The 26,661-nt window shown below is 40.5% G+C and overlaps 1 protein-coding gene across 9 annotated transcripts in view; it reads right to left on the minus strand.

Annotated features, from left to right (window-relative positions):
- The window catches only part of FRYL (FRY like transcription coactivator), a 252,923-nt gene that overhangs the window by 7,609 nt on the left and 218,653 nt on the right, over positions 1-26,661 (minus strand). For all 9 annotated transcript variants that reach the window (XM_043448225.1, XM_043448226.1, XM_043448227.1 and 6 more), the window contains 10 exons: positions 25,260-25,457; positions 22,415-22,576; positions 22,226-22,300; positions 21,726-21,902; positions 18,091-18,294; positions 15,338-15,505; positions 9,068-9,318; positions 6,143-6,350; positions 4,507-4,656; positions 3,681-3,779 (listed from right to left, as the gene is read on the minus strand). In XM_043448225.1, coding sequence (XP_043304160.1) covers positions 3,681-3,779; positions 4,507-4,656; positions 6,143-6,350; positions 9,068-9,318; positions 15,338-15,505; positions 18,091-18,294; positions 21,726-21,902; positions 22,226-22,300; positions 22,415-22,576; positions 25,260-25,457 — 1,692 coding nt within the window. The remainder of the gene's footprint in view (positions 1-3,680; positions 3,780-4,506; positions 4,657-6,142; positions 6,351-9,067; positions 9,319-15,337; positions 15,506-18,090; positions 18,295-21,725; positions 21,903-22,225; positions 22,301-22,414; positions 22,577-25,259; positions 25,458-26,661) is intronic.

The raw sequence follows: 26,661 nt of genomic DNA on the forward strand, positions 1-26,661 counted from the left end.
AGAATCATTTGTGTGCAACAAACCCAAGCAGAGGATGCGGTCTACGGGGCAACACGCACACATTGGGGACAGTTTACTAACGGAAACGCAGTCAGCTCCCTTCTATCCCAGGGACTTGTGGTGCTCCGTTTCAGTAAAGAATATTCATCCTTATAGATTTTACTGGGAATCTTCACAACCTATACTTGACCTGTGTCTAATGTAAGATGGAGAAATGAAAAGTGGGCTTCCCCTCTTGTCAGTTTAATAAAGGCAACTTAGAATTAACCAGGTCTGTTCGTTTATCAGAAGTGTAATTCTCAGATGTGTGTCACTTTTAATTAGTGAAACAGAAACTAAAATCCATTTAAAAATCTTGGTTTTTTTCCTTCCTTTTTGGACAGCAATGTATGACAAATGTGTTATCTCCAAAGAGATACTGGTTGCAGAAGCCAAATGTGATTTTCCTTATCCAGGGGCTAGTCCTAAAGATGGATATTTATTTAAGGTAACTTTTCCTTGGCCAGATAAAAAGAAAATAACAGTACTGTGGTTTAGTGGGGAAAAACACTGAACTCATAGAATTTCCAAGCTGAAGTGAAAGCTAAGAGCCTTCAAGCTAAGCACTTAGGTTTCAACAGTTTGATATTAATAATCAGTTCTTTTGACCTCCTGGCTCTTTCTTATGTGACAGATTAAACATAATAAAATTAGAATATAATATATTATCAAATATATAATAATGTGAATTATGCTTGAAATTATATATATGAAACTAAGACATTTTTCATTAGGACTTTGAGAAAAACCACGAGTTACACTGTTTATTCTTTGAAAATATTTCACTGTTAGACATTTGAAATTCTCAGTTGTAGCTTAACGGTCTACACGCAAAGAATGAAAATTAGGTGTCTCGGTTGTTTCAGAACAGTCTCTTTGACCTTCTGTCCCTTTATCCCGGCCCCTCAGCCTGCCTGGGCCCTTAGGCTCTGTGCTTGACAGCATGTCAGAAGAAAAACATGTTAGGCTCTCCTGGTGAGATACAGCTGCTGGCAGCCATTGTCAAAAGCTGGTCAGCAGATTTCTCTCTATCAGCAAAATTCAGCTGACATCTATCATGGAGTTTGTACATGAATGTCTGTTCACACAAAAGTGAGAATGCCTATATGGTTCATCATCCTCATCACAAGTCTAGCCCAATATGTCCAGTATGCTGATGAAAAAAATTTTTAATTGCTTATTCTTACTAAATATATTTTTATACTGTATGCCTATGATATGGCATGGGGGGGGCACTACCCAACATAATTCTGACGTGCATGCTGTCACAAGACAAGCTCCAGCCCGGCTGTGCTGTGGCCGCACTCTGGCCTGGAGAGCCCGCGTCCCAGCTTCCCAGTCAGTGTTTACAAAACACGACGGACCGTCTGTGCAGAGTAACCTCTGGTTCTCAGGTTACCGGTCTTCCCGTCATGGTGGGTAACTCAGGGCTCAAATAAAGGTTAAAAATTAACTGGAGAGGTCTGGCATCTGGGTGTGATGGAGTAGCTTATGTAAGGCCTATCCTCGAAGGACAACTATGGAAGTTAAGTAAGAACTAGTTGAAAAAGAACTAGGAAGTCGAAATAATTGATAATATTAGTAAATATCAAACTGTCATATTTAGGGAGTTAGAGAAAAGTATCAGGAGAGCCCTACTTGGATTCCAGCGTTACTCTAGGGGATTTGCTCACTCATGTCCATGGGCTCAGAAGCTGAACAAAAAGCAGTGGCCTGTAGTTTCACTGGGCTGGGAAGGCAGGGGTGTCACAGGTAGTGAGGCGCTAAGGGTCAGGATCCTGGAGAGAGGGGAGCTGCAGAGCAGGGAGCTCAGCATCCGTGTGCATTTCCCCTGGGGCATGCATTCCCGTATTTATCATGTGCAGGAGGAGAGGCTAAGAAAGCTGGCCGTAGCATCTGGGAGGCTGAAACGGTAAACAGAGGCTTTTTGGTTTTATGGTGCTGGGGAGACAAAAACTGTTCACTTTCAGCCAAGAGAGCGGGTCCTGATGAATACCCCAGGCTTGCAGTTGTGATTCTTAGAAGACTCAAGGAATATATAAGAATGTATCGATACAACTAAAAAACTATTAGAGGGGCAAAAACTGAATAATGAAAAACAGTTGTTTGATAGAAAAGAAGAAAGGAAGCAAAGGAAGGGATAGGATAAAAAAATAGTGACATGATTGCTTATGAAGGAATCAAATTCATTTTTCTCTTCCATGTAAGGATTTTAATTGATTCAGCACAATTTACTGAAAAGAACATTTTTGTCCCACTATATTGCAACAGTACCTCTGCTGTGAATTATATGATTTGGTCTTACTGGCTGTAGGTCAGAAGTGACCTCCTCTTGGAAATCATAGATTTGGTTTGCATCCATTCTCTATTAGACCTACATGATTTTGGGAAGTCTCTTTAATTACCAGTACTTTTATTTATCCTATAATCCCTACTTTGGTTACTAATTATTTTCCAGTGGTCATGTATGGATGTGAGAGTTGAACTGTGAAGAAAGCTGAGCGCCAAAAAATTGATGCTTTTGAACTGTGGTGTTGGAGAAGACTTGAGAGTCCCTTGGACTGCAAGGAGATCCAACCAGTCCATCCTAAAGGAGATCAGTCCTGGGTGTTCACTGAAGGACTGATGCTGAGGCTGAAACTCCAATACTTTGGCCACCTCATGTGAAGAGTTGACTCATTGGAAAAGACACTGATGCTGGGAGGGATTGGGGGCAGGAGGAGAAGGGGACGACAGAGGATGAGATGGCTGGATGGCATCACTGACTCAGTGGACAATAGTTTGAATAAACTCCAGAGGTTGGTGATGGACAGGGAGCCCTGGCGTGCTGCAATTCACGGGGTCGCAAAGAGTCGGACATGACTGAGCGACTGAACTGAACTGAATTATTTACATAAGGCACAAAAGTCTTTGTGCTTTATATTCCTATCTAGAATATTTAGGGAATAAGAACCAGGTTTTACATTTCATTCTTCATAGGCCTTTACATGTGATAGATATTTAGTACTTACTAAAGAAAGATCAACCTCCTAGGAAAAAAATACCTGTCTGCAGTTTGTGTGTAAAGGAGAACCATTTTTTTCCTGTCAGTTTTTCTGCCCCTGCCAATTGAAAACATACTGGATTTGCCCCCAGGGAACAGAGCTAGTTGCTGTGTTTTGCAGTGCCAGATTGGATTTAAAGAAACATTTTTGTGCAGGCAGTATCTAGATTCTACCACATGCTCATTTCTCCTTTGCTTGCCCATGTACCCATACACATCACAGGAAAAAGATCAACCAGTTCGTCACAAGTGGCAGGTTTCCTGGACCACAACATCATATGCATTGCTCAGGGAAATACTGCTTTCATATTCCTACTTGCAATGTTGACGGCAGCTATACAGTCTCCACACAGAAGCTTTTTATAAAGCGAGTTTTCCATTGTGTTCTAAGACTCTTAGAAGGCCAGTTTCTAAAAGCTAAAGATAGGAATTTACTGGACAGGCAGCTCCAAGTTCCCCACCATTCTCAGCATAACCCTGAGGCAAGTAGTAAGAGGTCCTGTTTCCCTCTCGGCTATTCTGCCAGGTTAGCATGTCTAGTGTCACAAGTAACTAGGTTTTTTTTTTTTTTTTCTTTACATTGTAAAAAGGGACTGACCTGCTCAGCTGCTTCTTTTTTGGCATTGTATGTATCCAGGTGTTCTTGCAGCTCCAAAACACTGAACTTTAGTGTTTCTAGCAAATCACAGGACATCAGCTGTCAAATCAGAAACACATTGATCCAGGTCACCATTTCTGATCACAATCCTGAGACCAAAAACTTTGGGGTTATGGGTTAGTGAATTTTCAAGCCAGCTTAAGCCAGCGTCCCCTACTGTCCACTGTCCTGTACTAAGGACTGACCTTTCACTGAAACAGAGGAGTGTGGTGTGGTTTCAGGAATGTCAGAAAGGATAAGCATGCCTTCTAATGCTTTTAAAACGTGGCTCAGGCAAAAGTAGCATGTCCCACCAGTGTACACCTTGTGATACACCTGAAGCTTTTAAAACCATAATTCTCTAACTGTCTTAATACATAATCTACAAATGTGCTTGGAGACAAGTGGAGAAGACCAGGGCGTGCTGGGTTCTTCATGGTGGTGGCGGGGGGGCGGGAGGGTGGGGTGGTGGGAATGTGTCTAGCCCTCTCCTAGGAGCTTTGATTCAGGAATCAGGGAAAAGTGCGCATCTCTAAGCATGATTCTTTAGCTTTCCCATCCAGGACTCTGTGAAAGGTGAGGGCAGGAAGAGGTCAGAATCAGAAATAGTCACAAGTCACTGCATATAGTACGCGGGAACTACATTTTGCTAGATATTTATAATCAAGTTGAAAATATGAACCTTTAGACTTTAAAATTCCAATTTACCTTTAAAAAAGACCATTTACTGAGTGATGCCATTCCAATTTACTTTTTATGATAAAGTAAGCCTCATGTAAAAACTTACTGTTTCAGCATCCACAAAGACTGTTGGGCATTCTGAACACATCATCATCACTTCCAGTGAGCTTTTAAATTTGGCACCAATGCGCTGCAGACTCTCACCAAGAAAGCTGACTGCCTCATTAGTTATGTCCCCGAACTTTCTTTGAATTGACTGTGGAGAAAATATAAGAAAATGTATTTCATATAAAAGCCTTTTTTAATCTTTAAGTAAAAAAGCATAATTTATAATTAGAGCAACTTTCTATTTTAAAACTATGATTGTAGTGATATATATAGAACCCTAAAAATCAAACTGTAAATCCTTATTTTTAGGCACTTCTTTAGGAAACATGATAATTTCTAAAAACGATCAAAGATTTATTGTATAGTATTCCTGAAAAAAAAGAAACTAATGATACATGCTATTCATCTCCCCATTCCTAAGATTTTTTCCATTAGGAAAGAGAGAAGGAGTACATGCAAGATATTGCTGGAAATAAAGCCGTCACATGCATGAGGAATTAGATCTTCTAAAGTTAAATTCTACCAAAGGAAACTTTCAGTAAAAGTAGTTTACTCTCCTTGGATATGTTTACTCTCCTGCTGACTTCAACTGAAGCCATCGAAATGCACCAAGGGCAATATCTTCTCAAAACTCAAGAATATTCATTCACATAAAACCATCAGTGCCTAAACCATAGTGAGCACTGAATGAGTCAGATGCGGTATTAACAACGTAATTACTATACAAATACTTGGATGTGTACCTACATGTATATGTGTAGCACCATTAGGTGTCACTATGATTAATTTAAAACAAAGCATAAGCCACAGTCTCACGCAGGGAGAAATTTGTATCTCTGGAAAGAAAAGAATATAAATAGAAAACCAAGTAGCAATGCAAAACTACAAAATTAAGTAAATAAATGCTCCAGTTAATAAGCACTGAAGAACTTCCAGGAGGGAAAGACTGAAGGCTGGGAAAACTTCAGTGAGATTATGTACTGAGCTGGGTCTTCTAAGATGGGCAAAATTTGCTTAGGTGGGGTGGAAAGGTGGTAGGTAGTTGGGAAAATAATGACTTAAATGTCAGCCTTGGTTTCCCTAGCTACAGAATGCTAAAAATACATTACATAGGTCTGTTGTAGGAATTACTTACTGTTAAACATTTAGCCTAGTGCCTTACACATCTAAGTGAGTACTAAATAAATGTTAGCTCATATTACTTTTAGGGATGGAAGCAGCCTTGGTTAAAAATTTTAAGGTCCCCACACAGTAATGAAAGTGCCAATGAATTGAACACTTCATGATAGATTGTCTTATGATACTGACCGAAAGCTCCTTAAAGGCAGGAGCCCTCCTTTATATTTCTTTGGTGTCCTTGAAGGTGTTTAGCATATTCCAGAATTTGATCAAATGTTATTTTGAAGTTTCACTCTAATTACCTTAGGGGAAGTATCTGTACTAGTCACTGTATAATGTCCTAGCAGTGCTACAATGTCAAAGTGTAAATTTTCATTATCACTGCCTTAGGAAAGTAAAAAACTTTAAAGGAAACTAGTGAGAATATTAAAATTTGAGATGCTGATTTTAGATAAAACCCCGTAACTTTATCAGATAACTGTAATACAAATTCAGAAATCTTCAACCTTACTGACCTGAAACAGCCTAGAGAACACGTGGAAAGTGAACACCGCGCAGGAGCCGTCGGTGTCAGACAGCATCTGACCCACGTGGCAACGCCAGGCTTCTTCCTCGTCGTCACACGCTGCTGGCTGAAAGGCGGCGATGATGGCGGAAAGAAACGGCGACGGCAGAGGGGATGTCTGTACCTCTGGAAAACCATCTTGTTCTTCTTCCTCTTGACTGTTAACACATACGTAGTCATCATAATATTGTCTTAAAAGAATACACTCAATTATTTAAAATACCTTAAATCATCTAGCAGATTATTTCTTACATGTGTACACATACTGATTCAGAAAATGGGTGACCATCTAAATTTTGTGAGAAAGCGTGAATAAGCAGATTTTCTTATTCATCCCCTTCTTTCTAGCATCTTGTTCTTTCTTAGCATCTTTGGATTTAGAAATCTTAATTTCACTCAACCACCTTAAAACAACTTAATCCTACAATGGGGCTTCCCAGGTGGCTCAATGGGTAAAGAATCCACCTGAAATGCAGGAGACACAGAAATGTGGGTTCAATCCCTGGGTCAGGAAGATCCCCTGGAGGAGGGCATGGCAACCCAGTCCAATATTCTTGCCTGAAGCATCCCATGGACAGAGGAGTCTGGTGGGCTACATTCCATGGGGTTGCAAAGAGTCAGACATGTCTGAAGTGATTGAGCAATTCTACAATATGCTAGGGCTATGGAATAATTTCAGTAATTTCTATGACTAAGACTAGAATGACTTCATTTTACATGGTCAATGTTGGAGGCTTTTTATTTGAACAGGCCCAAATTGGCAATCATGATATTTTTAAAGTTTTTGTCATGTACTTTTGTGTCAAGGGCCATATATTAAGTGCCTTACATGGACTGTTTTCATTCAATCCTCACAGAAACTCCATGACAGTTAACTACTATTATTATCCTGACTTTCACCAGTGAAGGACAAAAAGTTCAGTGAGGTTAAATGATGCGCCTAGGCTACTGGGTAGGAAATGACAGAGCCAGAATTTGAGGCCAGTTCTATGGGACCAAACCCAGGATTACAAAGCCATGACACATGCTGTGTGCCTAGCAATGTGGCAGTAACAGATCCGACTCAAAGAAATAGAAGATCTGGCCATTTTCTTTGAGGAATCTATAATCCCCACAGTCAGATAATATATACACACAAATGTAAGACAATGAAGAAAAAGGGAGGTATATGTGGTATTTGGGTTGAGCATCCTATAAAGAAACGTGTGACCCTGGGTCTTGAAGAAGTGTTTGGAGTCAGACTCCATAAAGAAATGTGTTACTCAAGGTCTTAAAATTGTATATTTCACATTACAGGCCTCCACAAGGCCATTCAGAAATTACGGAGCAATTCATATAGAAGAGAGGGATCTGAAAAGATTGGGGAGAAAAGGTAAAAAGGAAGCAGACATTTGAAGTGAAAACTTAAATTCTACCTCAAAAAATTTATTTTTTTTTAAGATGTCACTATGGTGACTGATTTTAAGAAAATGTATCCTGTAACCTTGAGGAGATACACCTCTGTATTTACTAAGGATGTTTTACTTACTGTTTCATCTTCAGTACTTGGCCAAAGTCAACCCTCTTGTCTGCAGCCTTTTACAAAGCCAGGTATCTGAGTATCTGTCCCTGCATCACTCCTGACTTCTCTGAATTCATGTCTGACCAATGAGCGAGTGAGTACACAGGCTACTGTCATATCCAGGTCAGTGACATGAACATGTGTCACCAGGATCCCTCGTTAATATCTGAGTGTACACTTTCAAATACAGGTGAGCATTCCAGATATACTGAGAGTGAAACATCTCCTTATGGGCTGTATGTGTTAAAACACTGCTATCACTTGAAGTATAAATAAAAACATTTTACTGTAGGAGTAAAACTCTGATATACTTGATCACTAAATATTACATTTTATATAAGAGCTTCAAATTGTTGAATAGGGAAATAGATACACTGATAGATAATGCATTAAATTAGATGCCTTTATAAAGAACATTATTTTGAGCCACAAATATTTATAAAATTAAAAAATAAAAACAGAACAGTAGATACAGATTACATTATAATTCTCATCAGTGAAGGAGTATTTGGTGTTTAAGTGGCATAACTAACATAAGTGACATAAGCCACCAAAATTTCCTTTAAGAACTTTATGTAATAATTGATCATTCAGTTCTGTCTGGTAAAGAATCCGCCTGTAATGTGGGAGACCTGGGTTTGCTCCCTGGGTTGGGAAGATTCCCTAGAAAAGGGAAAGGCTACTCACTTCAGTATTCTGGCCTGGAGAATTCCATGGACTTTATAATCCATATGGTCACAAAGAGTTGGACATGACTGAGCAACTTTCACAATTCCGTCAGCCCATGAGTAGAAAAAAGTCCTGTGTGAGATTTCTTCATACTTCATAGAACTTTTAAATGTTTGATGCATAAACATTTAAAAAGAGCACTCTAACATTTGACAGTGCTAAGAAATGATACTTCTGCCCGTTATATAAGTCAAACTTTATAACTATTGGTAATAAGACTATAATTTTTGGAATATACTTCAGATTTGTTTTGGTATCACAGAAGTTCCTTCTATAATTTTGATACTTGGCTCCACCCATGGCCCAATATGGACTTCAGCACTTGGCCACTTGGCATTCTGCCCAAATAGGTATTTGGTGTACTTCTAAATGTAGACTGCCCCTCACTGTGCTCTGAGAATGGCCTCCTTGTTTTTTCTTCAAGTGAACGGCAGAAACAGAGAGTAAAACCATGGCAGGAACTCATTTTACCTTTAAAATGTACACAGAAATGAAAGTCAGGTCACCGGAACAGAGGGCCATGTTTGGGAGGGGGCAGGGTGGAAGCATCGCCTCGTCACCGTATCTGTGGCGCTGTGCCCTCACCTAGACAGCCCGGAGAAGTCTGCCTCCTCCTCTTCACACCGCTCATCTAGTTCCTTCAGAGCTAAGGTGACGTCCTCTTCACAGACTGACCCGGGGTAGCTCTCAGGACCTGCAGGCTCCGGCAGGTCCGTCTCCTCTAAATCAAGAATCCCTTGACACACGAGAGAGTCCTGCTGTTCTTGAATAATATACGATCCGTCATCTTCAAAGGTGGTGAGAACCTGTTCCTCCTTTAATACTGAACTTGTATCCTGAAAAACAATTGTATTTTTTTTTACGGACTTTTAAAACATTGAAAAGCAAATTTTACCAATACAGAATAAATGACTGTTGCCACCAGTCTACATTTATTTTATTAGGCAGTCTTCATTTACACAGTTTGATTTTTGGAGTTTTTGGACTCTGATCACATAAAATTGTTCTTTTTTTATTTTCTAAAATAGTTTCTAGTTTAAAACACTTTGAAATTAAACTGTCACTGACTGCCACACAGAAACATCAAGGAGATCTTTTTTCGATAGGACTCAGCTGTTTACTTAGAAATATATCCTTTGGGGAAATATCTTCTCTCCTGCATATTCTAATTCTCCATAAGTAGAGCTTTATATTACTACTATAAATTCTCTCTTATGGAAATGTCATTTCTTTTTTTTTTTTTTTTTGGAAATGTCATTTCTTTCATTATGCTAGAAGTTAATCTCCAGTGAATTCTAGATATAAGGAGGGGAGGTAGTTCAAAATGGTTAACCCGTTGGTTCTGCGGGGCTACCTGGGAATCAGGAACAGGTCCTGACCAGTCAGGATGCTGTTGAGCAGAAACAATGCGGGCAGCCTAACTGGTGTAACTGAGCTGAATGCCGGGATGTATGATCTGCTTCCAGGTAATAAGGTTACAATAATTTATTTAGATTTGAGTACTTGAGAGGTCTTCACCACTGAGTTAAAAGAGTTCAAAAATGCTAGAAAATTTTAGACTGTTGTACTCTTGAGAATTAAATGAACTATAAACTCATTTATCAATGAGGGAAATGATAATGAAAAGTGTGTTATAAAGTATACTTACTGGCATTTTTTTCCCTATCCATTGTGACGTTACTGAAATAATATTGATACATGTGCCTGGCGTGGAGTAAAAGTTCAACAGGTGTTGGCTGAATAAACGAGCTACCACTACTGAAAAAGAAAAATACTTCCAGGGTGTAGATCATGACATTTCAGCACCAGTTTTAATTCACATGGATATTTGTTCAATCAGCTTTTGAAAATAAGCACTAACGGTCTCTCAGTTTCTTTCAGGACTTAGACCTAAGGTTACTAATGAGTTTAACAGCAGTTTCTCACCTCTTTGTCACAGATAAAAGTAGAATTTTCCCTTCCAAATTATGAAAAGTAAGTGAAATCCAGCGCCCCTGACCTTAAACAGCCTGGGCCTTAGTTCTGTTGTTTAGTCGCCTAGTCGTGTCCTACTCTTTTTCGACCCCATAGACTGGAGCCCTCTAGGCCCCTCTGTCCATGGGATTCTCCAGGCTACTGGAGTGGGTTGCCGTTTCCTCCTCCAGGGGATCTTCCCGACCCAGGGATTGAATCCATCTCTCTGCATCTCCTGTATTACAGGTGGATTCTTTACCATTGAGCCACTGGGGAAGGCCGGGTCTTAATTTACTCACCTGTAAATTCATGTATAAAATGAAGGATTCTGGGCTGAGGGCTCTGGGATAAATTAGTAACTAACTACAATTAGTGTGCAAACTAATGGGGCTAATTATGCAAACCACAATAACTTATACTAGAGGATGGTAAGTGTAAGGTATGACAAAGATGGGGTAGCAACAATGCAACGAATGTTTCTGTCCCCTCAAAATTCATATGCGGAAACCTTAAGCCCCAGTGGGGTGGTATCAGAGGCGGGGCCCTTGGGAGGTGATTAGGTCATGAGGGTAGAACTCTCATGAATGAGATCAGGCCCTTAAAAGAAGAGGATAAAGAGCTATTCTGTTCTCTTCCACCATGTCAGAAGGCAGCAAGAAGAGCTCCCAGGAAGAGAGCCTGCACCAGACAGCAGTTGGCTGGCACCTTGATCTTGGAGTTTCTGGCCTCCAGAACGGCAGGAAATGCATTTCTGTTGTTGGCAAGCCCCTCCCACCCCAGGTGATGGTGTTTTTGTTACGGCAGCCAAAGCTAAGATGGATGGGAAAAGGACCTAGAAGATACCAAAGGCTGAGAAACGTGGCCGGAAACACGACGTGCACTAAGGAGACACCTGGCCTGGGGATAGTCACGTAGAGACAGGACAGACTGCGTCTTCACAGGCTAGTGCTTAAAAATAATATGGTAAAATCATTCCTTATTTGCTGCAATAGTTTATATTCAATACACTCTATTTAAGGTTTCCATCTGAATTTTTTTCTTAAAGATTTGGCCATTAAACGACTAAGAATTAGTTACCTGGAAAGATACTGTGAGTAATGTGCCAAAGACACTGCTACACCTAGAATTTTTATTGGTATTAATTTTTCCTTGGGCATCAGTTTGAACATACCGTACTGAAATGATGCACCACCAAATTTCTTGGTTTAATGCCATTACTTTTCATTAGTGTATACCTGTGTTTTATTGTTATTTGTTCTTGAATAATAATTTGAAAATACATGTTTCATCTAAAATTATAATGTATGCTGAAATTTTCTAGTAACTCCTAGGATTTCATGAAGAGAGAACTTTTTGGCTAATGGAATGAATTCCACTGTTATATGTAAATGGTGAGAATCAACTTTTCTTGAACCTTACCTTATTGCACAATGACTCCTTCTCTCTCTCCCTCACACACACAAATACACATTTTCAAAGTTTCATTTTGTATAAGGAATAATTTCTGGCATGCATGAATTGGTATCTAAACTATTATAAATACAGGAAGAAATCCCTCTGTGGAGGTTCCTCTGATAAACACAAGGATATAATCACTTCTAGAAGGAATTAGCCAGGCAAGAATATTGGAGTGGGTTGCCATTCCTTTCTCCAGGGGATCCTCCCAACCCGGGGAACAAACCTGGGTCTCCCACATTGCAGGCAGGCAACCTGAGCTCTGTTTTCTGTCTTGAGGTAGAATGCTTTAGCCTATTATGGCTTCCTAACATCAACACAATTCAAGGGCAGAAATTCAAATAAACATTTCTAAGAATTTTTCTCTTTAGTTCATAAAATATTTCATCCAGTGAAATTAACTGCTTTCCTCATCTTAAGAAACTGCTTTACAGCAATATGCATATTATCTATAACTCATATATAACTTTATATAATAGGGTTATGGTTTTATTTATTAGTGCTTTTATACTTTCTTTAAAGGGGCAATTTTGGGTTATGTGACACTATTTGTCACACCAGGAAAAACAAACTAGGCCAACATATCCAACAGACACAAACCTGAATCATTCTCTTGTGGAGAACTGTTCTTCTGGTGCATTTTTACGTCAATAGAATTATTTTAAAATTAAATAGTATGTTTCAAAAAAATATCCCCATTCTCCTCTGCCAGTGTTACAAAGTTTATAGTGATAAGGAAACACACTATTATAAAAGGAAAAAACATAGTAAATTAAAGTGTTTTTCCTTCATTTAAAAAAAGTGTCCTTGGGAACTTGATAGTGTATCAGAAGTAGGCCCATTAGATACTGTTGGATAAATGAATGACTCGTCTGAAATAACGCAATTTCCAATATGTATGGGAATACATATGAATTTCCAATTCATTTCCAGTCGATATGAATGACTTCCAGGAGGTAGCTTACTCACTTACTATGAATACAGCTATTTTAATAACCAAAACTAAAAGATTTTCCTGTTTGTTAACTATTTATATAGTTAAAACACAGGACCATTAACCATGTCGCTTTTGTTAAAAAGGTATTTCTGGTCTGCTACTTTCCATTGTTGCTAATGAGAATGTCTGCTGACTTGTAACATGCTATGAGCTATCCTGGACACAACAGATCAGATGATCAGTGAGTAGCTAATGCTCATGTGACAGCCTTCCCATACTCAAAGGAATACAGGAACTTCAGGTGCAGTTCTGAACACTGTCTGCTCCCTTCATAAACACCTTCCTGTCCACACACTGTCACTTAAGGCCCCTTATCCGCTGCTAATCTGCTTCTGGTTTGTCTCTTCATCTCAGCCTTCTCCAGTCCTCCCTCCACACCTCTGTAAGAGACTTTACTAAAACACCGGTCAAACCGTACCCTTGCCTGATGACAGACTGCAAGCTTCACGGAGGAGGTACAGGTATGAGAACAGACTTCCACTTTTCCACAAAAAAGCTGAGATTGAAAAAAATAAACACAATCAGATTATGTCCTTCGGGCTTAAAGTCCTCCAGTGGCTACCTGCTCTGTGGCTTCTGAGATCACCCTGTGAGCACCTGGCCCCCTCCAGTTCCTTCTCTCCCAACTCCACTCTCTCAGGCTCCCTGCACGCCAGCCCCACAGGCTGACATTTCAGCTCTTCAGACACATGGGGGCCTTTTCCACTCCTGCTTCCTGGGCCCCGAACTCCCTTCCTCCACACTTACAAGGACTGGCTCCGTCTCATCACTTCTTTCCACCATATGCTACCCTGCCTAAGTTTCTCCCTCACCAAGTCCATATTCTCGTTACATTTTCTTCATATGGGTAGAAAAGAGATCACTTCTGATACATCATTGATATTTTATGTTTTTACCTGTTTGCTATGTCTCTCCTACTCAAAAGAAGCTCCATAAACCAGGAGCCTTTGTCTGTTCCACACGGCACTGTGTACCCAGGGCCAGGACAGAGCCTAGCGCGTGGCAGGGCACAGTAAACAAATGTGCTTAAATGACCGAGTGCTTGGGTGTCCTGGGTATTCCCACCCAGGCATCTGGGATAGGGCTTGGCACATAACTGGCATCTTTGGAAAGAATGAACACTCATGACTTCCTATCACTTCAAATAGAGTCTGCCTTCAGTGGAACCCAGCACGTCTTAGATCCACCATCTTCCCTCTTGCCGCTGCTGCTCCCCTTCTCTACAGAGTGAATTCCTGCTGCTGCCTGCACATGCCATGTCATTTCACACGGCCGTGTCGTTCTATACCAGGTCCCTCTGCCTGCCGTGTCTCAAATGCCAGAGCCCATTCTTCGCCACATAACCCCTAATGCACAGCTGACTGGTTCTCACTCCGAGTTTTCACAAAGCCTTGAGCATGTCTGTCTGAGTTTCTCATACTGACCTGCAGTGCTTTTTTTTTAAACCTTCTGTCTCCCTTAATAGCCAGTGGACACGCTGAGGACAAGGTCATGCTTTACTCATCTTTTCAGCACCTAATAGAATACCCAGCATCTAGTAAATCTCCATGAATATTTGCTGAGTTAACTAAGCTTCAGCCATACTAATATGAGCATTTAAAAAAGCTACCCCCCAAAAGCCTTCATTTCAAAATACATCTGCTTACTGTAAAGACGTATGATATACCGTCGGCGTAATAAGAACATGAGATTTCTCCTTACTCAGACAATAAGATCTAATAATTAGACTGGTCTTGCTCTGATAATTATATTAATTTGGTTAACACTGAAAAAAAGTGTAGTATTTCCCTGATACCAGGGCATAACAGCACATATGAAAGAGCTATAGCAATTACAGTTTTTTAAAAAGAGATATCTACAATAGTCTTAAAAAAGCAACTAAGAAAACGAATACTCACTTATTTTTGGTCATTAGCTTGGAATCTGGCTTACTTCTCACAGGCCTTTCCAAAAAACGTAACACTGGCATTTCCACAGTCTTTCTAAAAGGTTTCACTTAACCAATTGCTAACACAGCTGGCCTGAGGTTTTCATCCCAATTACAGCACCAATCACAAAAAAAAAAAAAAAAACAAAACCCAAATACAAAGCAAAAGGAGAAGAAAAAAACAAAAGCGGTCCTTCAGCACCCGAGAAGATGCCCCCATCCCCGGAGAAGCACCGGTACATTAACCTAATCACGTTCTGCAGCAGGAAATGCTCATTAAAAACTTAGGGTTATTTTTAACCTGTAGGTCATTTCCTTAATCCATCACTTTTTTTTGTCTTCAGTGATCAGATGTGACTATTTCACTTGAACTAAATCACTTAACCAACAGGTTAGAAATACTGCAAACAAATCAAATAATTAGCATATCAGATGAAAACTCCTTTGAAAGAAAAGCAAGGGGTATCACAGATTGCTAAAAAGAGCCCAGATTGGCCATGCACCAGCCCCCATGACTCCCCACCTCAGGCAGCTGGCTGTTAGCCTTATCTAGAGAAGCTTCCAAACTGGGGGTCTCATCTCTGATTTGCAGCACTTCTTCTGTGGAGAGGCTGCCAGTGGAATCTTGAGACTGAAGAAGTAAATCAGAATGGTCCGGCAGGGTTTCGTCTGCAGCAGAATCGTTATTTAACTGAAAGGAGAGACAGTAAAATAAGGAAATTTATGTAGGAGTTGGTGATGGTCACTAAGGCTACAAGAAACCTTCTGTGTCATAAGATATTCTGAGGCCATAGTTATAAAGAGCTTCTTTGACTTCCTAAGACCACCTTTCCCCCTCATTTCAGTCTGTATCAGAATTGGTGCGATTAATGCAAGCAGCTAGTTCATCAGTAAAATGAAGTCTCCATTAACACAGATTAAATTTTGCTGAATAGAAACCACCAAAATGGAAGAGCTCTATGTGACTTTGTTAATCTTCATCTAAAATTCTGATTTTTACGGTAATCTCTTGTGTTTTCAGTTGGCCTAAGGATTCGCGAATGCAGGGGCTTTTTTTGCCTCCCTGTGGCTTTGGCACCAAGCAGTCAGTGGATTCTCAAGAAGCAGTGTTAACTGGAGGCAGGAGCTTAAGTCTGAACTGGCCGTTAACTTACTGAAGCACAATCAGTATCACAGAACTTCAATAAGACAAAAAGAGTTAGGACAATAAAGCTGAAATGGCAGGCCAGCATTCGTGGGTTTATGTCCTCGGAAAACTAGAAGTAATCAATTAGAACAAAGAAAACACTACAATTTTTCTTCTTTGAAGTAGGGCTATACATTTTTCATGGGTCAGTATTTAACATAAGAAAAATCAAACTCATGATTCCAAGTAGGTAAAAGCAGAAGCTAATTTTTTCCCCCTATGAGGAGGAAGTAGCTTCAAATTCTTTTTCAATCTCACTACCACTATAACTGGGCTTCCCAGGTGGGGCTAGTAAGGAACATGCCTGCCAGTGCATGAGACATAAGAGATGCAGGTTCTATCCCTGGGTCAGAAAGATCCCCTGGAGAAGGGCATGGCAACCCAGTCCAGTATTCTTGCCTGGAGAACCCAATGGACAGAGGAGCCTGGCGGGCGACAGTCCATGTGAGTCGGACACGACTGAAGTGACTTAGCACGCGTGAATACCGCTTGACTGGGGTTGGCCTTACAGAGACAGTTCTGCCCCAAGGCTCTCAGGGAAGCTAACCTTTGTTCAGCACTTACTATACAGACTTCCCCATGAAATTCCCGAGGCAGGTGCTGCCAGGAGTCCTGTTTTAAGGGAGAGGATAGATAGGTAATGACCACGGTTACACAGTGGGTTGGTGGCCCGATGCTAGTCTCTGAGCATCGTCTGGCTCCGGGAGGGTCTGGGCCTCGTTCAGTGAGTCACCGCCGTCAGCAACTCACCGCTCCTTTAAACGCACACAGTCCTGGGGAGGAGCGAGCCTTAGGTGGCATCCAGACTGCCCTGCTCAAATGCACTTACAGGCTGTGTGTCCTGGGACAAGTCACTTTGTCTACAGAGCTGCAACCACTGTGCTTACCTCGTGGAGTTGAGGGGAGAGGTATAGTGACTAACCCACGTAAAGCGCTGTGACCAGGGCCTGGTGTATCTCAAACATTCAGCAAGTGGTAACTATGGCTACTGTGTCAGCAGCAGCTTATCACTTAACATGCGACAGGGAGCTAGGGAAAGACACACTGGCGTAACGGTGAGATGCCAGAACAGGAGAGGTAACAAGAAGCCTGCCACAGACCGACAACTGTCCATGCTGTCCAAAGCCCAGGCCATTCAACAGCACTCCCAGCACTCTACCAGCAGACTGAGCGTGATGCGAATGGGCCAAATTAAAGAGGCGTGAAGAAGGCACTCATGTAAGAGCGCTGCTGCCTGGTCTTCACCAGCTGGTTCCTCATCACATGGGCCACGGTGGCTAATCCACACCCTTGCTCTCCCTGTTCTGCCATCTTCAAGTTCCAGCCTACCACCACTGCAAGTTCAGCGTTCCCCTCACTCAGCATTCGGAACAGACAGACCGTGCTTACAGCCTTCCTTTTCTCGTCTCTCTCTCCCTCTAAATCTCTATGCCCGCCCTTGGAATGTAAGTCAGAACCTCCATATAACTGACTTGATCTTGCGAAGGGAGCAATGCTGTGCTGTCTCTTTCCACACTGACAAGGGAAGAAAAGCAGGTGCAGAGTGAAGCAGTGCTGGTGTTTGCACTGATACCAAAACGTGTCATTCAGGGCGGAGGCCTCCAGAAGTGCCCAGCACAGCTCACTGTGACTAGGAGAGACGCAAGAGAAAATGCGTCTCATCAGCCAAGAGGTGCTGTCTGTGCTCAGTTGTGTCTGACTCTCTGTGACCCCACTGTCTGCAGCCCACCAGGCTCCTCTGTCCATGGAGTATTCCAGGCCAGAGTACTGGAGTGGGCTGCCACTGCCCCCCGTCCAGGATCTTCCTGACCTAGGGGTCAAGCCTGAGTCTCTTGCATCTCCTGCATTGGCAGGTGGATTCTTTTACCACTGCACCACCTGGAAAGCCCAAGGGGTACACAGATCACATGTCTGACTCCATCATGACTAATGGAACACTCCATCGCTGCTACAGCGTTGTGTTTTCATTTTAGCATGTGCATTTTACCCACAGTGAAATGAAAATCAGAATATCGAGCAATGGTAATTACTAAGCGGGAAGTGAAGACAAAGAGGAGACCAGCTGTCTCTGTACAAAAAGCTAAGTGTACCATCTGCGTGCGTGAGAGTATCTGGCTTGCTGTGAGCGCCGCTTCCTCTTCCGAGGACTCGTCTGTATCCTCCTGGTTTGTCAGGTTCAGGCTGGGGGTGCTGCTGGAACACTGGTACTCCTGGAGGGATGGTGTGTCCCCTTTGTCAATGCTGTCCAGTGAGCGCCTGCGGACTCCCCAGTTGAAGTTGTCCATACTTTCACCCTGGAAAAGCAAGGCGCCATTTCTAAGACCTCGAACACAAGCTTGTAAATATAGGGAAGGTAATACACTAGAACATACACCCAGATGAAAAATACTCAGTGTATCATCATAAGCAGAGATTCAATCAGCCCTTCAATTTTTTGAAACTTTTAAAACATCGTTCAATATTTGTAATATTTAAAGAGATCACAGTATGTGGTCGATGACCTGTTTTAACTGAATAGGATTCTCTTGACTTTCTATCTAGTGGGGACCAACCAAATCGACTACCTAGGCCATTTCTACGCTAATACACACACAAATGAGACCACAAAGACAAATACACTCACAGATGACAACAAATAAATAACCCAGAACACCAGGCTGCAACTTACCTGCAGCTCCTGGATAGCAAAAAGGAAAACACACAGAATTAGAAGAACGAAGACACACGTGTAAATATACACTACACTCGTGGGGAAAAATGCTTGGTGTTTTCTCAAACCCAAAGACTGATTCAAGCTCTGGATGAAGCTTTGTGCAGGAAGTCAACACGTGATTCACATTATTTTTTTTATGCAGAATATATCATGGAAAAAAAGACAGACACTTAAAACAACATTTCTATGATACACTCTGGCAACACAAACTTCAGGAAATCTTTAAAATTTACATAGATTTAATACTGGATACAATGCAAAACCGACTTAAAATGCCCCACATTCAGTTCACAACATACAGGTTCAACAATTATTTTAGGCTGTCGCATGGTTCTAGCTAAATCCAGTGGTAATTTTTTGCTAAAGAGGTGTTTAAAATCAAGATCACAGTTATCAAAATGTAACCTATGTCAACTTCAAAAGGTCAATAGGAAAGAAGCAAGTTTCTGCTTTGCCCCACTTATGGATTTATCTAAGGTACGTTTCTGTTATTCCAAGCTAATCCTCCTTTGATAAGGATATAATTTTTATGCTCTTTCTTAAGCTCTAATGACAAATTACAGTGAGTTGGCTAACAAAATATGACTTATGTGTATTCCTTTATCAACAGGGATTGTCCAGGATAGAGGTTTTCAGATCTTTTTTTTCTTAAATAAAGCAGAGGAATACTCATTTCAAATGAAACATACAGTGGAAGTCAAATGTGCAAAAGTGATAACAAAACCAGGGCTGTGGCAACAGCCTTCAATATGCATTTAGTGAATGAATGAATACACGCTGTTGGCTTTCAAGGCTGGGGAATATTTTAGAAGTTTCATTAGCAGTTAAGTTTATTTTGTAGCAAAGTATTTACTGTTACCATGTTCAAAGCAAGACTAGGTTTTTAGAAAATCTCTTATCATTTGATTTGGCCTAATTATGAGACCTAAGTTAATACCACCTCAAATTACTGTGACTTGAATAAAAGACAAAAGCATCTTTAATTCATTCTAGGGTTCTATTCAAAAGCCATATTTATTACCAGGAACATTTCAGAGTACTAGATAAACTTGAAAGCAATTACAATGAGCTTTAAAACAAAAAAAGGCAAATAAAAAGAAAGAACCTGACCATTACAAAAATGTCAAGAGCCTACCTCTAGAGCTTCTAAATTCTGAACTGAAAAAAGCAAATAACTGCAAAAGACTTTAGAACTGGCTTATGCCTGTGAGGTAGGGCAGCGGGTCTCTTGAACCCATCACACTTCCTTGCCTAATTGGGTAGGTTTTTCCTATTTCCTACAACTTTCTATGTTTTTTAAACTGTGGGAGTGATAGCAGTTTTGGAGGGTGGTGACCTGCTCTTTTTGAAAAAAAAAAATTGAATAGAAAATATCAGTGTACATAGAGTAAGGATGCATGTCCTTTAAAGGTGTGTCTCTATATATGTGTATACTTAGATGTGATGTGATGTATTAGCAATGGCTACAGTTTTTTTAAAAAGGCTAAAAGCCACTGCCCTTTAAGGTACTGAATAATACATGCTCCTGGGCTCCGAGAACCTGTCCAGCTGCGTCTGGGAACACTCACATGGCGAACAGTGACATAGGAGCCTGTACCACCCCTCAGCCAGGGTGAGGACATCTGCTGGACCCTGAGGCGACGGTCATATCCTCACATCCTCGGGGCGGCGGGGCGGTGGGGGGGGGCGGGAGTAGCTGAAGCATACAGGAAGACCTCCGTACACTGGTTTCCTATCAACAAGTAACGATGTGACGTGGTGGAGGCCGTTACAGTTCACTCCTCCACCTCACCTATCTGAGTCAAAGGAAACATCCCTTCAGAGAGGGCTGATGAATGCGTATGAGTTATGCGAGTGACTTGAACATCTTTGGACAGAGGTGTAGCATGACACGGTGAGGATCCTTGACAGTGAGGCATTTGGGGCTCTGGAAGACAGACACTTATAACAATTTTAGGATGAACATTTCTGTGATCTGTTTGATGTAAACTTTTCAAAGTTAGGAGTCTGTGGCTTAGGGGACGGATGTCAGCTATGGGAATGGTCCTGAACAGCCTGACACGACCAGGGCGATGGGCAATCCTATTGTTCACTGATTTTTTTTTTAGAAATTGACAAATGTCTCAATTTGGGCCAATGAGGTGTGACAAGAAGTATGCTGAAAACCTTAGGAGAGTCAACTTCTTCACTTTCCTGAGAGCCTTTCTGGAAGTCACCCTTACTTTCTCTGAACACTGCCATGTATGGATATAACCAAGATCATCTGAGGTGAAGCCAACTTGCAGAGAAAGGCAGAGCTTAGAGAAGGCAAAGAAACAGCGAGAAACTCCACTGAGCTTTGCCTAAAAAAGCTCTAACTCTAGGCTAGCCCAGTTCTGTGAGCAAGTAAATCTACCTTTTGAGTTGGACTTTCCACTTAGGAAGCATCTAAACTGACACAACTATCAGTTTTCTCTAAACTGAATCAGTTTTGAGGAGCAAGTCCTTGGTATTGAATGAAATGAGGCATTTGAGAGAGCTGGCTCCACCCTGAAGAACAAAGTGGTGGGTAATGTCCTAGGCAGAATCTCAGTCACAGGAAAATGTTTGAGAGCGCCAAAGGCACCTTAATCATCAATCTGGTTTCAGGGCCACCCTCTTCAAAGTTGTCTGATAGATTTAAATGAAACTTTTACTCTTCTGCTGCACATTAATTTGTGTGGCTTATGCAAACACTTAAGTCTAAGCACGCCCTCAATTTAAAAAATACTTTTGAAAAAATCCATTTTTTACTCTATATTTTGAAAGATAAAGATGGAAAAAATTAGATGTTCCTTTTGTTTCAGACTTATTCTGCTATTGACTAACTGTACTAGTCATCTTTAGTTCCCAACTTAGATTTGTACCTTTTGACATTACACTGCCCTGAACAAGGGAAGATTAAATCCTTATTTAATCCTGTGGTTAAATCTTTCATTCTCGTGTAGTTGCAGCTATTCTATAAATATTATAAAAGAAAGCCCACATCCTTACCTCTGCATCTTCCAACTCAACATCTAAAAAGTCAAAATCCTTAAATACGCCAAACTGTTGTTCGCTGCTATTATCTTCCACAGCTACTTCTTCCTCTTGAATTATGTCCTCTGTTGCAGAAATGAGGCTAGTTTGCTGGTCACCAACTTCCAAATCCTCGTTAGAAGAAAATACAACCTGACGCCCAGCCAAAAACAAAACAAAACAGGCCATCCATTAGCCCCGTCACCCTGAGTAAGGGGCACCAGTGCCCCGAGAGCCACTGAGGGCCTCTTCTGTCAGTGAGCTCAGAGCTTTAATCGGGGTGAATGTCTCACTGGGTGAACAACACTAAATTAGCACAGTGGCCAAGTGTCACAAAGGCAAGCGATAATTTTTTCATTCTTAGTCAACACCGTTAAGAAAAGGCAAATAAGGAGACACAATAATTTCTGTTTCTTCATGGACTAACACTTCTAAGATTTTTTAAAACCCTTACACGGGTTCTCATGATTACTCACTGATGGATTCTTTGGAAGGCCAGACTCTGGACCACACAGAGAAAGCACATTCATTAGCTTTTCTCTTGTTCTTCGCTAAAGAGAAAGAAAAAATGCAAATATTAGGATTACTGATGAAAATAAGGCAGATTCTCAAGTTCTCACACGTACCATAAAATTGATTCTTCTGTTCTATGAACTTTCATGTACCTGCGATAATTGTGGCCTCTTCCAGCTAACAGGCACCAAGGCATTCGAGTTAGAACCGGAAGAAGTGGAGGAAGTGCTTCTCGTCACCGCGATCACTTTGGGCTTCCCGTTCCTTCCAGCTGCGCTGTGCTGATCACCATATTTATTTCCAATAATCGGTGTCTACAAAGAAATAAATTGCCAGTGTTTGACTCACACAGTTCAACATAAGTGGGTTAATAGTATATCTGTGATGACATTTTTTACAATCAAAAAAACAGCATAAGGAGAAAGATTACTTAGCAAAGGCAGATACCACAAAAATCAAAAGTAACGAGGATACATTTTGTTTTTTTAAATAGTAAGATTTCAATTTATTGGAAACAAGACTCTGAGGAGACTGTTGGAGAACTTATTCCTACTTTAAAAATAGATCTGCTATTTTTAAAAACCACTGTTTACATCTATCCCCCCATGATTATAAAATATGTCCTCTCTGAAAGCTCAGAAATACAAAAATGATTTTACAAAATCACCTGTCATCTCACCACTCAGATTTAATGTTGGTTAAGTTTGGTCAGACTTTCCTAGCAGCTCAGATGGTATAGAGTCTGCTTGCAGTACAGGAGACCTGGGTTCGATCCCTGGGTCAGGAAGATCCCCTGGAGAAGGAAATGGCAACCCACTCCAGTATTCTTGCTGGAAAATCCCATGGACAGAGGAACCCGGCAGGCAACAGCCCACGGGGGCACAAAGAGTTGGACACAACTGAGCGACTAACACACACAATATTTTATGGGTTTTTTTATGTAATTGTTAAGTATGTGTCTAAAAGTGCTTTTGCAAATATTCAAGATAAGTAACAACTTCAAAGTGAAAGCTATCATATAATGTCTTATTGCAAATCTAATATATGACATTTCCAAAATTTATTTCAGTAAAATTCCATGATGAATCCGAAACAGTGCTTACCTGGCTTTGTGAAGTGTCTCAAGTTTGCATTTGAATATAATTTTAAGCTCATCTGCATGTCATACAAGCCCCTTTATGATCTGGTTTCTGCTTATGTTCCCAACTTCAACTTCTGCGACTTGCCCCTGAACTTTGCACTCCATCAAAGCTGAGTTTGTTTCCCAAGACACGGCGCCTTTATGGACCTTTGTGTCGACATATACCCTCTCCTCTGCATGAACAGGCGCCACGCAAACCCCGAGGCACTTTCAGCACTGCCTCCACGCTTCCAAGGAGGCCCACGCTGATGCCCCCCCACGGCTGGGTAATCACTCTTGGACATTCACTCAGTGATCTTGATTTGTTTCTTTACCTGTCTCCAATTGCTATATGGGAGTCCCTAGACTGAGCCTCACTCATTGCTGTTCCTCTAGTATATCTTCAGTGCCTACACATAGCAGGTACTTAGGAATTTTTGATAAAACAAATTGAAATTAAGTATCTGATATATACCAAATGTTCTGAGAATTTGTATTACTCTTCAAACAAAATAACTGTTACACTATCAATTTCTGACTCAGAAGAATAGCAAAGCTAGATTCTCTATAATATTCCCATGCTGTGTACTCCATGTTAGAAATTAACTAAATATTTAGTTAGTGATATTAACTATATTTAGTGATAATATTTAGTGATATTAACTAAAACACTAGCAACATACATACTTTATATCTTAAAAAAACACAAATCAATAAGCTTCAGATAAATTCAACACCAAGTGCTATGCTGTGCTTAGTCGCTCAGACATGTCTGACTCTTTGCCCATAGACTGTAGCCCTCCAGGCTCCTCTGTCTGTGGGGATTCTCTGGGCAAGAATACTGGAGTGGGTAGCCGTTCCCCTTCTCCAGGGGAACTTCCGACCCAGCAGCTGAACCCAGGTCTCCTGCACTGCAGGTGGATTCTTCGCCATCTCAGCCACCAGGGAAGCCCTCAAATACCAAGACTAAACTGCAAATTTAAAAAAAAATCTGTATTATCCTTTTCAATTAAAATGTGAGTAGATTTTTTATTGTTATCTTTCTTAACTCCCCCTACCCTGCAAAATACTTGATTGATAACTTCCCTCTTAAAAAATTCCTGCTGGTCTGTTTGCTATCCGGTTGCCAGAGTGATCTCCCTAAAACGCAAATCCTAGTATTTTCTACTCTGGCTAAAAATCCTTGAAGAGCTACTACTTCTTTAAGATATAACCATCTCGGGAGGTGGGAGGGGGGTTCAGGATGGGGAACACATGTAAATCCATGGCTGATTCATATCAATGTATGGCAAAAACCACTACAATATTGTAAAGTAATTAGCCTCCAACTATTACAAATAAATGAATAAATAAATACAACTTAATTTACTTAAAAAAAAAAGATGTAACCATCTCGTCCGACAACATCCTCATGATTGTGCTGCTCCCTATGGCCTCAGTTTTCTCTCATCACACTACTCTATCCTCTGTGCTACATGTTCAAGGTCGGCCGTGTACTTAGAATTTTCCAGAGCACTGTGCTTCCTCACACTTACAAGCCTCCATTCATACGTGCTGTTTTTTCTGGGATTAATCTCCCCTGCCCACACTTCCATACATGCTCCCATTTAGTCAGATTAAGTTATATGTACATGCTATATAGTCCTATAAAACTCTGAACTTACTTGGCAACCAAAGCAGTGTGTTTATTTGCCTATCTCCTCAAGAGGCTAACAGGAGTGCTGAGAATAGGCCTTTTCCCCACGCCCACCTCGTTTTCAGGGCACCTGGTACAGCATCTCCTGCTGAGTACGGGCTCGATCAATGCTTGATTAATGACAGAATGAACAAACGAACATTTCTAATACAGTGCCTTTACCAATACCTGAGCATCTTACCTCAGATATATCAAAATGAAAATCCAGGGTCTTCCCAGGCAACTCCTTAGAGACATTATTAAAAATTTTAGTGAAGGATATCTCAGGAGAGCCCATGTCTCCTCCATATGTCTTGGGGATATCGTTGGGCACGACAAGGCTTGCTGAGCGGGACACCACCAGTTTTAAGATGTTAAGGGCTTCCTTCCAATAAGGACTCTGATTTCAAAAATTAATAGACATATAAACGTTACAAATACATATGTAACTAAGAACAAAAACTTAGTTACATTCTAGACAGTGAAAACATTATTTCTATAAAAATTCCTTGTCAATTATTTCATTTTTACTCTGAGGTCCTTAACTGAGGGTCTGAGTTACACAAGGATAGAAAATAAGTTATTATTTTTACTGTAAGATTTACAAGACATTATATGCATAATAATGCTAACAACTCAGGATATTTTGCACTGTTTTCAATAAGTGCTTTATAAATATTATTCATTAAGAAAGTCTAATACAGTAATCTGGGAGAAGGGGTAAGCCAAAGGGTCGTATGTATGTGAACTTTCTAGATGAATGAAGTGCATGGCCCTAAGACTCTAAATTTAAAATGTTTTAAGCCTTGGTGATAAACTATTTTTAATGCATCAGATTTCTTAGGCATAAAAATACTTAAATATTTTTAAAATTTAGATTTTTCTTAATGACTCAAGCCCCAAATAACAAGCCTAAGTGCTGTGGTCAAATAATCCTCTCAGTGATTCCTGACCTGTATAGGGTGAGCTTTTCCCCTCCCTCATATATGGTGGCAATGTTTCTGAGTTATTTTTCTGCTTTTCATTTTGTATATTTCTACCAGTATAATTTAGGAATGATTTACATGACAGATGTATAGGTGGAGAGGAATCAATGTCTAATTAAGAATTTAGAACATTTCTCTTTTACCATCTAATGAAAAGAATCATGTAAAAAAAATAACTTTTTTTCATACTTGTACTAAAATCACACCTCAACCTTTTATTATACATATTGTTTCATAGTTAACAGTTCTGAACCAGGTAAAATATTACTAAAAAAAGGAAGTGAAAAAATCCTTAGCAGAACTGAGTTTTCCAATTTAGTTAATAACATCTTGATATGAAGCCATCTAAAGCACAAAATATTAGTGATAATAGAAATGTCCAAATGATGTTGTGACAATTTAAGCACATCACTGTAGAAACAGTTTATCTTTAACAAAATTAGATTAAATAGAAATCATCATTTTTTTTTTTCTTATGGAAAAAATCAGGAGCTCTGGGCACTATAAAATGTGTAAGCCTCTTCAGGGATGTTCCTGTAAATTATATTGGTAGTTGTGTTCTAAATGTAAAAGAATGCCTAAATGTACTTGGTTGCTGAATCCTACCGTTCAGATTCT

The sequence above is a fragment of the Cervus canadensis genome, chromosome 26 (assembly GCF_019320065.1).
Source record: "Cervus canadensis isolate Bull #8, Minnesota chromosome 26, ASM1932006v1, whole genome shotgun sequence".
Classification (NCBI taxonomy): domain Eukaryota; kingdom Metazoa; phylum Chordata; class Mammalia; order Artiodactyla; family Cervidae; genus Cervus; species Cervus canadensis.